Source organism: Dermatophagoides farinae, chromosome 1 (genome assembly GCF_024713945.1).
Source record: "Dermatophagoides farinae isolate YC_2012a chromosome 1, ASM2471394v1, whole genome shotgun sequence".
NCBI classification, from domain to species: domain Eukaryota; kingdom Metazoa; phylum Arthropoda; class Arachnida; order Sarcoptiformes; family Pyroglyphidae; genus Dermatophagoides; species Dermatophagoides farinae.
In genome coordinates, this window is record NC_134677.1 from 1,683,123 (window position 1) to 1,697,173 (window position 14,051).

The window sequence follows — 14,051 nt, forward strand, 5'->3', positions numbered from 1 at the left end:
GAGAAAAAACGAATTAAGATTTGGAAAAAAAATATATTTTTATTTTATACAAAAAAAACATCATTTCATGTTTATTCAATAAAAAAAGATTCCAAATAATATCGATTTTCGTCACATTGTAAATCGTCCATGGGCGGATAGAGGGAAAGTATTGAGAAAAATGGGCAAAGGAAAGAAGACTATGAAATGCAAATTGGTCGATCATCTATTTGTGATTGGATTTATGGTTTGTTTGTTTTTTTTTGGATTTCTGGGAGATTTTTTAAAATAATAAAAAAACGAAGATTTAGAGGTATATTTACAAACAAGAACACACACACACACAAAAAAAACACTCGTGTAATAAAACGGGAAGATTCAATGTTCGATTGGAAAGAAAAGTAAAATACGAGAAAAAATCCATGTGTGATTAAGTATTGCCTTTTAGACGTAATCGAGCGAAATCTTCAAAGATTATATCATCATTGTCTTCCTCTTCTCTGTAGATTTAGATGGGAAAAAAATTTATGAAAATTAGACTTTTTTTCTGTAATCAAAAATCCAAAAAGAAAACAATTGTGTATACATACTCTAATTGAATTAAATGTCCATTATTCGTATTGCTGTTATCTTCAGTTTTTTTACTATTATTGGTCACCGTTTCGCTTATTTTCGGTTCATCCGGTTTCGGATGCATTAATATGAATGGTAATTCGGCCACGACATCACCACCCAATGGACCTAGGATTAATTTCACTTTTACTTTATATCGTACAATTATGCCAAGATTTTCTTTCTGAGAAGCATCGATTATTCTGTAATATGAGAAATAATAAAAAAAAAATAAATTAATGGCTTTGTTTACATGTACAAACAAAGAGGAGAAAAAAGTATCAAATAACTTACATGGTTGATGAGGCTAAATTAGTATCTTCATGTTTCAATTGGCCATCCAATGCCAATCCGCGTTTATCTTTATTTTCAGCTAATAATGGTTTTAAATTATAAACTTTAGATAATGTAAATCCAGGACCAACAGGACATCCATCTCTGTAGGTATGATGTATATATGTCAAAAATAAATAAATAAAAAGTGAGTTGAATTTCAAAGAATTGTCAATAAATAAAAAAAACACATACTCGCTTTCAATTTCTGCCACCGTACATTTATATTGAGCAGTGGAGAAAAGGCATATGTCGGCAAATTGTCGAACAGATACTTTAATTTTCTTGACAGTTCGATTTGAATTATTCGCTACATGAACATTGACGACAATATCTTCACCATGATGATATAGCTATAATAAAGTTAATTTCATTTCATCAATATTATAAGATTGAAAATTTTTTCAATGATTTAACAAAAAAAACTAACCTCTTTATCAAGCGATGCTTCAAGATGTAATTTATTGGGAGACATGACAAAATCTTTACTAACTTCAATACAAGGTTGATCACCTTGTTTACTTGGTGCATAAACAATTTTACGTATAGCTAAACGAACGGAATTACGTTTATGTGGTTTATCATTAACTGAATCGGCAACATATGCTTTAAGTTCATAATCAACACCACATGGTTTACCCGTATCACCAGGTGCCGGTTGTAATGTAACCGATGCTGGACAATGTGGTGGAAGCTAAAATTTGAATAATTGAGTAATTTATTCATTAGACAAATAACAAAAACAAACCTCAAAAAAGAATGGATATGCATTGGAACCCAATTTTTTGATCAGCCTTTCTTGTAGCCTTGTTAATGATCTTGCTGGTGTTGTTGTTGTTGTTGTTGTAGTTGTCGTTGTCGTATTATCATTTTTAAGCGGATATAATTGTTCAGCTGAAAGGAAGAGATCTTTACGAAACGTTAAACCAAGTACATCTAAATCTTCACGTCCATAACGGAATGCAGCCAATACATGGCCATATACTTTTCTTTCCTTTATATAATCAGGATCGACTAATACAACGCCGTCTTTATAAAATGAAACAAAAACAAAAAAAAAACAAAGAGAGAAAATAATGATAAATTTTAATTACAAACAAAAAAAAATTCATACCAATAGGATCGATATGGCTCAGATGATCAACAAAATCTCTTTTTCCGAGATAAACAGTAATCTATGGACAATAAAAACAACAAAAACAAAGACAATTATTTCCATTATTTTTTATAAGGAAAAAAATCGAAATGAAATGAAATTTATTACCTTTCCATTAGGTGAACTTTTTTTGAACACCCTGAATAATAATAAAACGATATAATGATAATGAATGATTAGATATTATTATTCAATTCAATTGAAAATCAAAATGAAACAAAACAAAACAAAATTGAAAAAAAAGAAAGATTTTGTCCAAACTTACCTTGTTCCCTGTTTTTTACTGTCTTCATTATTATTGTTATTATTATTATTGTTAGTATTATTGCTATTATTTGAACTATTATCCATTTAAATAATATATATTTGTATGTGGTGTATATTGTATATATGATGATTATGATGAATAAACGACGATATTCTCTCTTATGTCGAAAATAATGTAATGATATATAATTAGAATTTTTTTTTTGATTGATACAAAAAAACACCTGTGAAAATGATGATTATGTCATTTTTAAGAGATGAAAATAATGAAGATTGAAAATGGAATAACACAGGTAAATACAGTAGCAAAGAGGAAAAAATCGAATGTTTGTCTATATTGACGATTGGTTGTTGCAAAAAAAGAAAATTGATTTAAAATCAATTACAATCTGGTAATTTTCATTTTTTTAAAGCAAAAGAAAAAAACCATTAATGCTGAGATCATCATCATCATCAATCGATTAATTAATTTGATTCGATTGGATTTAATTGAAAATTATCCAACATTTACAGGGAAATTTGGTTGTCGATAAGACATAACGAATCACTGGAATCATAAGAGTATTTTCTTTATTATTTTATGATGATTGGAATTGGAAAATGATTGAAGATTATTCACTTTTAATTTAAAATCATCAGCTGTCATCATCGAAAAACAATGACTCAAACAAGAACAAAAAATTTTTTTTTTTTGCACAATATTCGAATTTATTTGAAATTCAGAATACTAATCCCGGGTTTTCACAGTAACGAACATACACACACACACATACAATTTTCAGTAATATTATTCTTCAGAATTTTGATGATGATGGGTGATGAACATCAATTATAACTTATATATACAAAAAAAAAACACAGAACAGAGGATTGTTGAAAAAAGAATGAAAACTTTTTTTTTTTGATTGAAGACAGAACTCAAGAGACCTGTGATGATGATGATGATGTTGATGATGATGTTGTTGTTGTTGATGATGATGCAGAGCGAATTTTACAACCAACACATACATTTTTTTTTTTTTTTTTTTTTTTGGTACCTCAAACAGGCTTGTATTGTGTGCATGATATAAAACACCAAAATATTCACACACACACACACAAAGTTCTTTCATTTCATTATATCAATCAAGTTTTGCTTCTACAACAAATATAGGTTCAACCCACATTTATTGTATTGGTAGTAGTAGTCAATATAATAGTTGATTAATGTTCTACTTTTTCATTCATTCATTCATATATTATATTTCTTCCGCTACTACCTGCCGCATTTACACACATACACACACACACAGACAAATAATTTATATACAAAATGCGCGAATAGAAATGAAATTTGAACAGCTATATGAAATGAAATTCTTTTATTATCATTTATACCGTAATATATTCAATAACATTCACATACATAATAATATATGATGATGATGGTTGACAAATTTATCAATTGATTTTGATTGAAAAAAAAATAAATAAGAATCTGGTAATTTTTTCTTTTTCAATCAACCATACACACACACACACACACACATAGTATGTTTTTTTTCATTTCAATTATTTAAATTTAAAAAAAAATTACATTCATACGAATTATAGGCAAACAAAAAAAAATGCAGATAAATTAAATAGATTAATATTATATTATATATAAATGTTGACAGTACAAAAAAAAATCGAATCTCATGATGATGATGGTGGTGATCATATTTGATGTTTTCAAATCGATATCCGGTCATTTTTTTTCTGTGTTTATTTGTTGAATACCGGATTTAGATTTTGATTGTTGTTTTTTTTATTGATTAAAAAATATAATATTGCTTGTATACATCAATTGAAATTTGATTGTGTGTGTGTGTGTGTGTATAGCAAATAATAATTAGTAGTGGTGGTAATAAGTAGAAATGTGAATTTTAAATAAAATTATAATAATTTAAATAGAAAAAAAATGATAAAAATTCAATTCCGCTTCGTATACGTTATTAATGGATGGCATCAATTTTTGTTGTTGTTGTTGTTGTCGTTTTTGGTTGCTGAAATTCATTCGAATGTCGAAGAAAAATCCAAAAATATTAGCACCGTACACACACACACACACACATCAAGCACTTATTTGTTTCATTTTACGATTTATTTTAAAAAAAATTCTGACGAATATCTTTTCTTTTTTTTTGCTCAGCAACCAATTTTTGATTGTTATTTTGAAGCGATTGTAATTATGAAGAAAAAAAAATCTTTATCAACAAAAAAAAAATCCAGTTTTCTTTTTTTTTCAACAAATACAGCCATTTTCATCGGATTTATTTTCATTTTCCAGTGGTAATGGTTTCAATGGAATCGCTGCGTATATAATTGATCGATAGATGGATGGATGGATGAATGGATGGAGAGAGGGAAAGTAAAAAAAAAAGTTCAGATTCAAAAATTATAAATAAAAATGTTTCGATGGATACAACATCAACAACAACAGCAACAACAACAACGACAGAAACTTTTTATCATTCCCATGAAAACCAACCAATTATTCACATGTGCAAAATGTTGAGTATTTTGTACAATTCCCGAAATAAATGTGTTTATTTTAATTTTTTTTTTTTTTGTCAGAAACGAATAACAGAAAACATCAATCGATTTGTGATCGAATCGAAAAACATTGTGGGCGTGTGTGTGTATCTTGATGTTTTTGTTGTTGTTGTTGTTGTTGTCATTCGAAACATCAACAAAATCAAATAAGGGAGTTATTTTATTCGCATGCAAATTGCAAATCAACGTTTTCATCTGTGGAACACAATGGTGGATTTTAATTTTTCCAACAATATAGCACATGCAAAGGAAAGTAATGATTTTTTTTTGTTTTTGGTAGAAAAAAAGTAATTTATTTTAATTCATTTTTTTTCGTTTCGATCATTAGATTTTTGATTTTATCACACGTACTTATCAATAACAATGATGATAAAATAACATGCCAGTTTTGCTCTTAAACACTAAAAAATATATTATAAACTCATGCAAATCAAAATACCAAGGAATTCGGCTAATGGGAAAATACCATCAAATCAAAATAAAAAAAAAGATACAGGTATATTGTACTCAGAAGGTTGGTAGTTTGTGTGAGTGTAATTGAAATTGAAAAAAGGTGCAATGAATTAATTTAATTTTTTTTTGTTTCTAAGGAAATATATGAATCAGCAACAACAGTAAAAAAAAAGAAAAAAAATTTTCATTCCATTTAAAACATGCATCATCATTATGTAATGAAATTCCATAGATAAAAAAAAACATTCAACATTAGCAACTACAACGGCTTTCTTGCTGTGAAATTTCATTTGGTGCATCTTTAAGATCCACTTCAACAACTTTAAATTATTATTCAAAAGTAGCATAGGTAAGTGGGTGGTTGGATGGTTGTTGGTGGTAGTAGTGTGCATGCGATTGAATTTCGAACCAGGATGAAAAAAGGGAAGTATGAAAAAGAAAATAAAAAAAAAGAATAAAATTGGGAAAGAATTAATTCGGGTCATGCATATATTCATATTGAAAACCAAAAAAAAAAAAAAAATGAATATTTTGTCGTTTTCCTGGTTACCATATAGTCAATATTGGTAACCGTGCCGTTGGTTGGTGTTGGTGTGTGTGTGTATGTAAATATTCATAAAAAATGATATACGTACTGTCTTCTTTAGTTTTTTCATTTGCTTCCATACCGGGCAATGCGGCTGCAACTCTTCTAAACAACTGATGAATTGAAAATTAAAAAAAATGAATGAATGAATGAATGATTAATGTCAATATATAAATATACAAAAATGACACGTTGTCATTTTATTGTCATCAAAGAGTGGAAAAAATTATTATTTTTTTTAATAAAATCAAATTACCTGTTTAACTTGATAACCGGATTTGGCGCTCGTTTCAATAAACATAACATTCAATTCTTTAGCCTTTTTCTCACCTTCATCGGCTGGTATTTGTCGTTTATCTTGTAAATCTGTTTTATTGCCCACTAACATTATAATAACATCATTACCACGTTCAGTTCGTACATCATCAATCCATTTGGATGTTTGATGAAAAGAATTTGCATCTAAATATTGGAAACAATAAATTATTTTTTTCGTTTTTTTACTATTGAATAAGATTGAACATACTTGTTATATCATAAACAACAACGGCTACGGTAGAATCACGTATATAACTTGGAATTAGGCTACGAAATCGTTCCTGGCCAGCTGTATCCCATAGTTGTAATCGAACCTGTATCATTCATTATTAGTAAATTATAAATTAATTCAACAGAATCCAAACAAATTAAATATTGATGATGATGATATTACCGTTCTATCTTCAAGATACATTGTTTTCGATAAGAAATCAATACCAATAGTTGCTTGATAGGTATTATCAAATGTATCATACATGAAACGTGTTATCAGTGATGTTTTTCCAACTAAAATTTGAAAAAAAAACAATTAAATAAATTACAATTAAAACAAAAAATAAATCTTACCACTTTGTTCACCAAGAAAAACAAGTTTAAATTTACGTAATGGATTACCGAAATCACCCGATGTTGACATTGTTTTTTTTTTGTTTGTTTATTGATTAGTCTTTTTTTTTGTTCCACAAATGATGAGCTCAAAAAATACAATAAAGATTCGAATTTGAAATATCACTTATATGTATGAGAAAAATAATTTAGAAACCAAAAATTCTGGACTAATTTTGTTTGGAATGATGATATTGATGATGATGATGATGATGATAAAATCTATTATGAATTATTTTATTGCAATATTTGTTTGTTTATTGCTGTAATTGTAACAATAATCATCATCATAATTACAACAACAATTTATCAAACATATAAAAACACGAAACAATTTTTTTTCTTTAATCTAGATATATAATCGTATGATAAGTTTTTCTCGTTATATTTTGAATGATTTACAAACACAAAACAAGAAAAAAAAATTATGACAATCATCCACAACAACAACAACAACGAAAACGACAACGACAGCAGCACCAAATATATATTATTGAAATGAAATAAAATAACCGGGCGTACAACGCAGACGTGTCGGTTTTGCGACAAGGATCCTCGTTTTGATGTGTGTGCATGCATATAATCTTTATATACCAACACATTCAAGTTCTACAATACCATTTAAACATGAAATGACTCAATATATGCTGCCCATATTTAACTCTGTGTGTTTATATTTCTCAACAACAACAACAACAACAACAACAACAAAAAAATGAGAATGATGAATGAATTTTCTACAGGATTTCATCGCTTTATTTAATCCTTTAAGGGGTATCATCGTTCTAAGGATTATGATCATTATTAATGTGTGAATTAATTCATCACCAGATCAGATTTGATCATTTGATCTTATTTTATCATCATCATATGATGTTGTAAATAGATCAAATGTAGAATTCAAATGGATTATTTTTGGATATAATAAAATAATTTTTTTTTCTTGTAAAAATTAAATCCATTCATTTGTATATTTATACATTTTTTATGAATGTACTCATGAACATTCGTAAATTCTATTCTCCTTCATTTAATTTACTCACACATTTTTTTTCTTTTATATAAAAGAAAAAAATTCCTTAATTCGATTTGATCATTATTTTCGTGTAATAATCGATTACAATTTTTTTTCTCTTAGAATAAAATGACTCAAGAGACCAATAACCTTGTTAAATCTTTGTCATCGCCATCATCAGCGACAAAATCCAAACAAATCATTAAAACTGATAACAACAAAGGAACTGATGGCGAAAAACGAAAATCTCGTTCACATCGTGTACAACAAAAACCCGAATTCATGACAAGAGTAAGTGATGATTTTTTTTCATTTTGTTTATGATTAATTTTTTTTGTGTCTATTCTTTGATTGCCGATTTCAATTTTTATATAGATTGTCATTCGACAACTTCCACCGACGATGAATGAAGAACAATTTTTAGAGGTTGTCTCACCGTTACCAGCTCACACTGAATTCTATTACGTTAATGGTGATGTAAATCTGGCTGAATTTGCATTTTCTCGTGCTTATATTAAATTCACAAACATTGATGATATGTTAATTTTCAATCAAAAATATGATGATTATATATTTTTGGATTCTAAAGGCAATGAATATCCTGCCATTGTGGAATATGCACCAATGCAAAAACTTCCTCGACGATTGAATTCGATGAATATTAAAAAAGATTCCAAAGCAAATACAATCGATAATGATCCAGATTTTATTGCATTCAAAGAAGCATTAGAAACAATACAAAATGATGGTACAACAGCTTCACAACAACAACAAACAATCACAACTGCTGAACAATTATTGGAAGAGATTGAAAAAAATAAAGAATCAAAAGAAAATATTAATCAAATACCACCATTGGTTGAATATTTGAATAAAAAACGGTTGGAAAAATTGAAAATTCAAGAAGAGAAAAAACGTAAAAAAGATGAATTGAAAAAGAAGAAAAAAGAAGAGATTCGCATAAAAAAATTGGAAAAGAAAAAAGAAAAACAAATGGAACAGAAAAAATCTAAACAAACGACGGAAAAATCATCAACAAAAGATCGGATTGATAATAAACAACAGATTGATCGGAAAACTGTCATTATTGTTAGTGGCGGTAGCGGTGTTGGTGGTGACCGCCGAAAACGGCAAGAAAAGCAACAACAACCATCACCACAATCACAAGCAGCAACATCATCATCATCATCAAATTCGAATATTGCAAAAGATTCGAAAAAATCATCATCAAACGAAATGGATGAAAATTCCAAATCCAATGTGAAAATTATGAACAAAAATGATGATAATCAACAAACTCCGACAAAAAATCACAAAGAAAAAGAAAAATCAAACAGTAACAGTAGTAATAGAAGAGATGATCGTCAACGAATTCGAAATAAAGATCGACCAACATTGGAAATATATCGACCAGGAATGGGACGACATCAACAACAGCAACAATCGATACAAAAATCTTCAAACTCATCATCATCATCTAATCATCAACAACAGCAACAACAAACAGGCATTGGTGATGATAATAAACCAAAAGATTCTATCACACAATCATCACCATCATCTTCGACAACAATACCATCGAAACAAACGGGAACAACAAACCAAAATTATTCGGATAAACCGAAATACAAGTATCGAGTATTTACAAGAACAAGAACCAATAAACCAAATAATTAGCCAGCCACATTATGGCTAACAATTTTGAGTTTGTGGTTGAATTTTGAATTCATTTTTTTTTAAAAATTCATTAAGACTGATAATCAATAATCAATATATAGTATCATTTAATTTTGATTCTGAGTAACAATCATTCAATTAATCAATCATAATCATCACTTGGGATACAATTTATACTTTTTTTTTCTTTCTGTGTTGTTGAATTTTCTTTGTTTTTTTCAAAATTTTATAATTAATAATAATAATAAAAACTGTGATGAAAAAAATTTTTTCAAATTCAAATTTTTTGTTTTTTTTTGTGTGTTTGAAATTTAAATCAACCTATATAATTGACAAACAAGCACACTCACTCAATCACTAGCTATTTATTCCTAAAAATGTTGAATAATTTTTTAAGATTTTTATCTTTTTTAAAGATTTCTGTTTGTTTATGGGCGGTGGTGGACCAAACATTCATTCATTAATTCATTCATCCAAACGACAATATGCACGATATATTAACAATGGACTTTTAACATCCGAAATAATCAATTTAGTTTGTGCCGGTATGAAACCAACATAACCGGTAAATATTTTCTGATCTTGTACTTTGGCTTCACCACGTATAACAACAACAACACTGCCACTTTCTTTTGCATCCAATTGATATTGAAATGTTGCTGAAATATGTTCTTGGCCAATTTCGATTGCATCGACAACATATTCCGGCACTGGTACAATATATGATTTAGTGAATTTATCCACCACCATTGGTTGACAATGTTGTTCTTTAGGTGCACGACTATTATATGTTAACATATTGCAAAGTGTTTTAACATCTTTAAATTTTGGTGTCAATCCAGCACGGACAACATTATCGGAGCAAGCCATACATTCAATACAATCTGTTGTTATTCAATCATAAAAAAAATTGGTTGATTAATTATTGATATACACAAATACAAATCAAGAAACCAAAAAAACATACCACCACGAAAATAAGCATGTGGTTCATCTTCACCGATGAATATGGCATCACCTGGTTGTAAAACTAAATAATTGAACCAAAAAATGGAGAAACACCCTATATCGTTGGGAAATTCTTTGTTCAATTTGACAAACACTTTTCGAATCGTTTCCAATTGTTGATTACTTTCCGATTGATTTGACCAATACCAACGTGCTTGTAATGATGTTAAATTTTCACGGATAACATTTTCACTTGAATTCATCATCGATGTAAACATATCTTTAAGACCTTGTTTTTTATCCGCAGTTTCGGAAAATGTTTTTGCAGCATCAGTACCGACAACATTTTTAAATTCCGGCACATTGTTCAAAAAGAATTCAATTTCTTCATGTGGACGAAATCCACATAATGCTTCGAATTCAGTTAAAGCTATTGCCAATTCTGGTTTATGATTAGCATCAGGATAATGAAATGGATCATCATGATGAAGTTTTTCAGCTAAAGCTTTATCAGGATGTGCTTGAATGGACAAAGCTTTTCGTACGGATAATACTTTGAATAAAAAGGGAAGATTTTTGCCAAATTTTGTTACAACACGAACATTACCGGCATATTCCGGATAATTACTTAAGAAATTCAACAAGGTAATATTATTCTGATCTGGTGTTGATCCTACAACAACTGAAGGCCCAGATGGATGAGTTCCCATCCATAACTATTATCAATCATCATCATCATCATTAATAATAATTCGTAATTAGATCATCATCATCATTATCATCTTACCTCGGCAAACGGTGTATCATCATCAACTGTATAGGAAGGCATCTGATTACGTAAAAAACGTGCAATACAACTATCCATACCACGTTTACCCCATTCATATTTTTTCACACAACAACGTAACGGAATCACTGATAATGATGAAAAACAATTGATTAAAATTCATCATAATGAAATTTTTTCAAAATATCATCCGATCATTATGAAAAAAAAACTATAAACTTACTGATTGACTGTAAATGATGTTTTGTTGTTGTAACCGTAATATGTCAAAAATATGATGCAATGATCCAAAAATCAAAGTTCGACCGCCGTAAATAACACGAATAATATTGTTGATGATGATGAGGATGAGGATGATGATGATGATGATTGGTTTCCAAGAACAGTTTCTTTCGTTCGATACACGATTCTATAGTATTTTTTTTCTTTTTCTTCTCTTTTCCACTCTCTCGAACGAACAAACACACACACACACACAACTATATTTCTTTTATCATCAGCGAAATTTTTTTTTTTACAATCATCATCATAAACCGAACAAAAAAAAAATTAAATTGGACATGCGTTGTAAATTCGCTGTATATTTTTAATTCATGATGAAGCTACCAGGATTGAAATTAGACGACGACGACTATGTCCACAAAACATATACACACACATACACACAATTTATATGCTATGAATCGAATCTCGAATCTTGAATATTATTGCCAAGGTTTTTCCAGTCTTTTTTTTTTGTTTGATTAAAGATTATATTTGATTCATCATTGATGATGATAACGTATGTTATAAAATTCCACATTTCAATGTAATCTTATTCCAGCAATGTGGTTGTGATGGTGGTGGTAAAATTTGATGGTATGAATGAATAAATGAATGTTCTTTTGATTGATCGATTGTTTATCTTACCCATTTGATTTGGATATAAATCATCATCATTTTGATTAACATTGTAACATTTTGTTTGAAAAGACCAAAAAAAAAAAAAATTTATTCTACTCCCACAATAATAAAATTTATTGATTATTGATTTTCATTGGAAGAAAAATGCTAGAAACTGAAGAATTAAAGAATCAAATTCAACAATTGGATCGCTGTAATAATCAAGGCAAGTGAAATTTATTATTTAACAATTTTATTAATCGGTTTACATTCATTTATATAGAAATTGATTCCATATGTAAATCATGTCATGATTTTCTACATAAAGGTTCAATCGATGTTACCCATGATGGCCAATTGATCCGAAGCCTTTTATCATTCACCATACAGGCTATAAAACTTGAATTAACCGAAAATGATATCAAACAACGATTAACGGCATTGAATTGTAATCCATATTTTATGGAACAATATACAAAATTTTATCAAACATGTCAACCAAATCTATCCACAGCATTGATTAAACGATCATTAATGTGTTCCAGTTATGATCATTATGATCATATACGATGGCGTTTTGAAATCAAATTGGCTAGTAAATATTGCCGGGAACAATTTCAGCCAAATATTTTGCTCAGTTTTTACACAAAAAATTCACAAAATCAAATGAAAAGAATCCTCATCAATTGTACAGTGGCCGATATATTTTATATTTATAAAAAAATTCGTGAAATTATCGATTCGAATAATTCATTTTATTGTACGAAATTATTGAGAAATATTAAATTGTAATAAAAATTACTTCTTTTTGAAAAAACTTGTTATACTTGACTGTTTTTGAGTTTTAACTTTGAGAACATTTTGTTTTTTCGCTGGCTGATTTGGATGTTGTTGTTGTTGTTGTTGTTGTTGCAATGGTGGTTTACAATGGTTAGCTTTTTTCGATTCAATCTCATTCTCAATTAAATCATCAAGCATTTTATCATCACAATCATCCATCATATTTTCATCATCCTCAATTTTAATTCGTTTATATTTTTTCATTGATTCTTGTTTAGTTATCGGTTCATCTTGTTGTTGACGTTTTTTATTTGGTGATTCGGTATTATTCATTTCGATTTCTACCGAAATTCTACCCGATCGTGTTTGATGATTTTGATCATTTTTATCTGCGGTGGATGTGTTGATCAACGAATCACGTTTATTTGGACGATATTTTACCAGATCATTACGAATGTACGAAGTCTTTTGTATGGTATCAAAATTCACATGACGAGGATCGAATATATTTTTGTTGAACACTAAATCTGTATTGATTTTTTCCTTTGAAACACCATAAACATAATAATGAACATTTTCATGTGAATTGCGATAGAAATTCAGATCATCATCACCATTTACAATTAGAAATCGTTGAAGCTATTTGAAAACAATAAAATTAATTTAAATGTCAATTTTGTAAACTGAATAACAATAATTTACCGTTATATCATCTTGAACATTCCAATGCAGATAATAGTTAACAGACAATCCTTTATTTATGGTAATGAATTTATTCAGAATTTCTTTCGCATCATCAATATGTAGCTGATATTTTCTACAAACATCATGTATGGTAATCTGATAATTTGTGATAAATTCATTAATCATCATCATCATCATCATTAATGATATAAACAAAAAAAATTACCGGTAAATTGTCATTGAAAACTGTCGATTTAATTTGTTCAAGCATTTGATCAAGGTTTGATAAGGCCATTTTTTTAACGAGAAAAAAATTTTTCGACACGAATAATTTTTCTTTAGTTTTTCTCACACGACATATGAAATCACAACATATTGTTGTGTTTGCGCC

General features: G+C 28.6%; 6 protein-coding genes and 1 long non-coding RNA gene across 11 annotated transcripts; 3 read left to right on the forward strand and 4 right to left on the reverse strand.

Annotated features, from left to right (window-relative positions):
- Positions 1–19: 19 nt before the first annotated feature.
- krz (beta-arrestin protein kurtz) lies at positions 20–3,328 on the reverse strand. 2 transcript variants are annotated; one of them, XM_047055031.2, is made up of 9 exons: positions 2,346–3,328; positions 2,189–2,219; positions 2,039–2,099; positions 1,673–1,953; positions 1,355–1,618; positions 1,120–1,277; positions 886–1,029; positions 570–794; positions 20–479 (listed from the first exon to the last, which is right to left on the reverse strand). In XM_047055031.2, exons 1-9 carry the CDS (start codon positions 2,429–2,431, stop codon positions 410–412), a joined length of 1,320 nt encoding a protein of 439 aa, XP_046910987.2. In that variant the 5' UTR covers positions 2,432–3,328; the 3' UTR covers positions 20–409. The 2 variants fall into 2 exon arrangements, with proteins under 2 accessions (XP_046910987.2, XP_046910986.2); XM_047055030.2 differs by having other exon boundaries at positions 886–1,277; positions 2,346–3,327.
- A 550-nt stretch (positions 3,329–3,878) lies between these two features.
- Rab6 (RAS oncogene family member Rab6) lies at positions 3,879–7,551 on the reverse strand. Of its 3 annotated transcripts, XM_075733876.1 has the most exons (7): positions 7,506–7,551; positions 6,849–7,236; positions 6,676–6,788; positions 6,490–6,595; positions 6,220–6,425; positions 6,013–6,076; positions 5,311–5,697 (listed from the first exon to the last, which is right to left on the reverse strand). In XM_075733876.1, exons 2-7 carry the CDS (start codon positions 6,916–6,918, stop codon positions 5,630–5,632), a joined length of 627 nt encoding a protein of 208 aa, XP_075589991.1. In that variant the 5' UTR covers positions 6,919–7,236; positions 7,506–7,551; the 3' UTR covers positions 5,311–5,629. The 3 variants fall into 3 exon arrangements, with proteins under 3 accessions (XP_046911002.1, XP_075589991.1, XP_046911001.1); XM_047055046.2 differs by lacking the exons at positions 5,311–5,697; positions 7,506–7,551 and adding an exon at positions 3,879–4,681 and having other exon boundaries at positions 6,849–7,455; XM_047055045.2 differs by lacking the exon at positions 7,506–7,551 and having other exon boundaries at positions 6,849–7,453.
- On the forward strand, positions 4,691–5,415 carry LOC142597785 (uncharacterized). Its single transcript, XR_012832403.1, has 2 exons — positions 4,691–4,881; positions 4,946–5,415. It is a non-coding gene; the product is annotated as an uncharacterized LOC142597785 (long non-coding RNA).
- Positions 7,552–7,571: 20 nt separating the features above from the next.
- On the forward strand, positions 7,572–11,228 carry LOC124492201 (uncharacterized). Of its 2 annotated transcripts, none has more exons than XM_047055029.2 (3): positions 7,572–7,661; positions 8,026–8,193; positions 8,278–11,228. In XM_047055029.2, the coding sequence occupies exons 2-3, from the start codon at positions 8,032–8,034 to the stop codon at positions 9,577–9,579; spliced, it is 1,464 nt and encodes a 487-aa protein (XP_046910985.2). In that variant the 5' UTR covers positions 7,572–7,661; positions 8,026–8,031; the 3' UTR covers positions 9,580–11,228. The 2 variants fall into 2 exon arrangements, with proteins under 2 accessions (XP_046910985.2, XP_075589908.1); XM_075733793.1 differs by lacking the exon at positions 7,572–7,661 and adding an exon at positions 7,667–7,696.
- Positions 9,666–11,780, reverse strand: Mpi (mannose phosphate isomerase). Its single transcript, XM_047055032.2, has 4 exons — positions 11,538–11,780; positions 11,315–11,442; positions 10,547–11,243; positions 9,666–10,463 (listed from the first exon to the last, which is right to left on the reverse strand). Coding segments are annotated over exons 1-4 (1,245 nt in total). The 5' UTR covers positions 11,539–11,780; the 3' UTR covers positions 9,666–10,044.
- Positions 11,781–11,964: 184 nt separating this feature from the next.
- LOC124492214 (COMM domain-containing protein 2) lies at positions 11,965–13,013 on the forward strand. The gene is made up of 2 exons (XM_047055050.2): positions 11,965–12,422; positions 12,480–13,013. The coding sequence occupies exons 1-2, from the start codon at positions 12,362–12,364 to the stop codon at positions 12,986–12,988; spliced, it is 570 nt and encodes a 189-aa protein (XP_046911006.2). The 5' UTR covers positions 11,965–12,361; the 3' UTR covers positions 12,989–13,013.
- On the reverse strand, positions 12,933–14,002 carry LOC124492206 (uncharacterized). Its single transcript, XM_047055040.2, has 3 exons — positions 13,887–14,002; positions 13,679–13,816; positions 12,933–13,615 (listed from the first exon to the last, which is right to left on the reverse strand). The coding sequence occupies exons 1-3, from the start codon at positions 13,953–13,955 to the stop codon at positions 12,995–12,997; spliced, it is 828 nt and encodes a 275-aa protein (XP_046910996.2). The 5' UTR covers positions 13,956–14,002; the 3' UTR covers positions 12,933–12,994.
- Between the last annotated feature and the right edge of the window lie 49 nt (positions 14,003–14,051).

Bases quoted from the DNA above. Each gene is read 5' to 3' on its own strand.
- LOC124492206 (XM_047055040.2), bottom strand. From the start codon at position 13,955: ATGGCCTTATCAAACCTTGATCAAATGCTTGAACAAATTAAATCGACA. The intron at 13,817-13,886 runs GTAATTTTTTTT...ACAAATTATCAG, and splicing joins TTTTCAATGACAATTTACCG to ATTACCATACATGATGTTTG. The intron at 13,616-13,678 runs GTAAATTATTGT...GTTTTCAAATAG, and splicing joins ATGTTCAAGATGATATAACG to CTTCAACGATTTCTAATTGT.
- LOC124492201 (XM_075733793.1), top strand. The intron at 8,194-8,277 runs GTAAGTGATGAT...ATTTTTATATAG, and splicing joins AACCCGAATTCATGACAAGA to ATTGTCATTCGACAACTTCC.
- Rab6 (XM_047055046.2), bottom strand. From the start codon at position 6,918: ATGTCAACATCGGGTGATTTCGGTAATCCATTACGTAAATTTAAACTT. The intron at 6,789-6,848 runs GTAAGATTTATT...TTCAAATTTTAG, and splicing joins TTTTCTTGGTGAACAAAGTG to TTGGAAAAACATCACTGATA. The intron at 6,426-6,489 runs GTATGTTCAATC...TCCAATATTTAG, and splicing joins TGTTGTTTATGATATAACAA to ATGCAAATTCTTTTCATCAA.
- Mpi (XM_047055032.2), bottom strand. The intron at 11,244-11,314 runs GTAAGATGATAA...GATTGATAATAG, and splicing joins ATGATACACCGTTTGCCGAG to TTATGGATGGGAACTCATCC. The intron at 10,464-10,546 runs GTATGTTTTTTT...GAATAACAACAG, and splicing joins ACATGCTTATTTTCGTGGTG to ATTGTATTGAATGTATGGCT.
- LOC124492214 (XM_047055050.2), top strand. From the start codon at position 12,362: ATGCTAGAAACTGAAGAATTAAAGAATCAAATTCAACAATTGGATCGC. The intron at 12,423-12,479 runs GCAAGTGAAATT...TCATTTATATAG, and splicing joins GGATCGCTGTAATAATCAAG to AAATTGATTCCATATGTAAA.
- krz (XM_047055030.2), bottom strand. From the start codon at position 2,431: ATGGATAATAGTTCAAATAATAGCAATAATACTAACAATAATAATAAT. The intron at 1,954-2,038 runs GTATGAATTTTT...CATTTTATAAAG, and splicing joins GAGCCATATCGATCCTATTG to ACGGCGTTGTATTAGTCGAT. The intron at 1,278-1,354 runs GTTAGTTTTTTT...ACTTTATTATAG, and splicing joins AAGCATCGCTTGATAAAGAG to CTATATCATCATGGTGAAGA.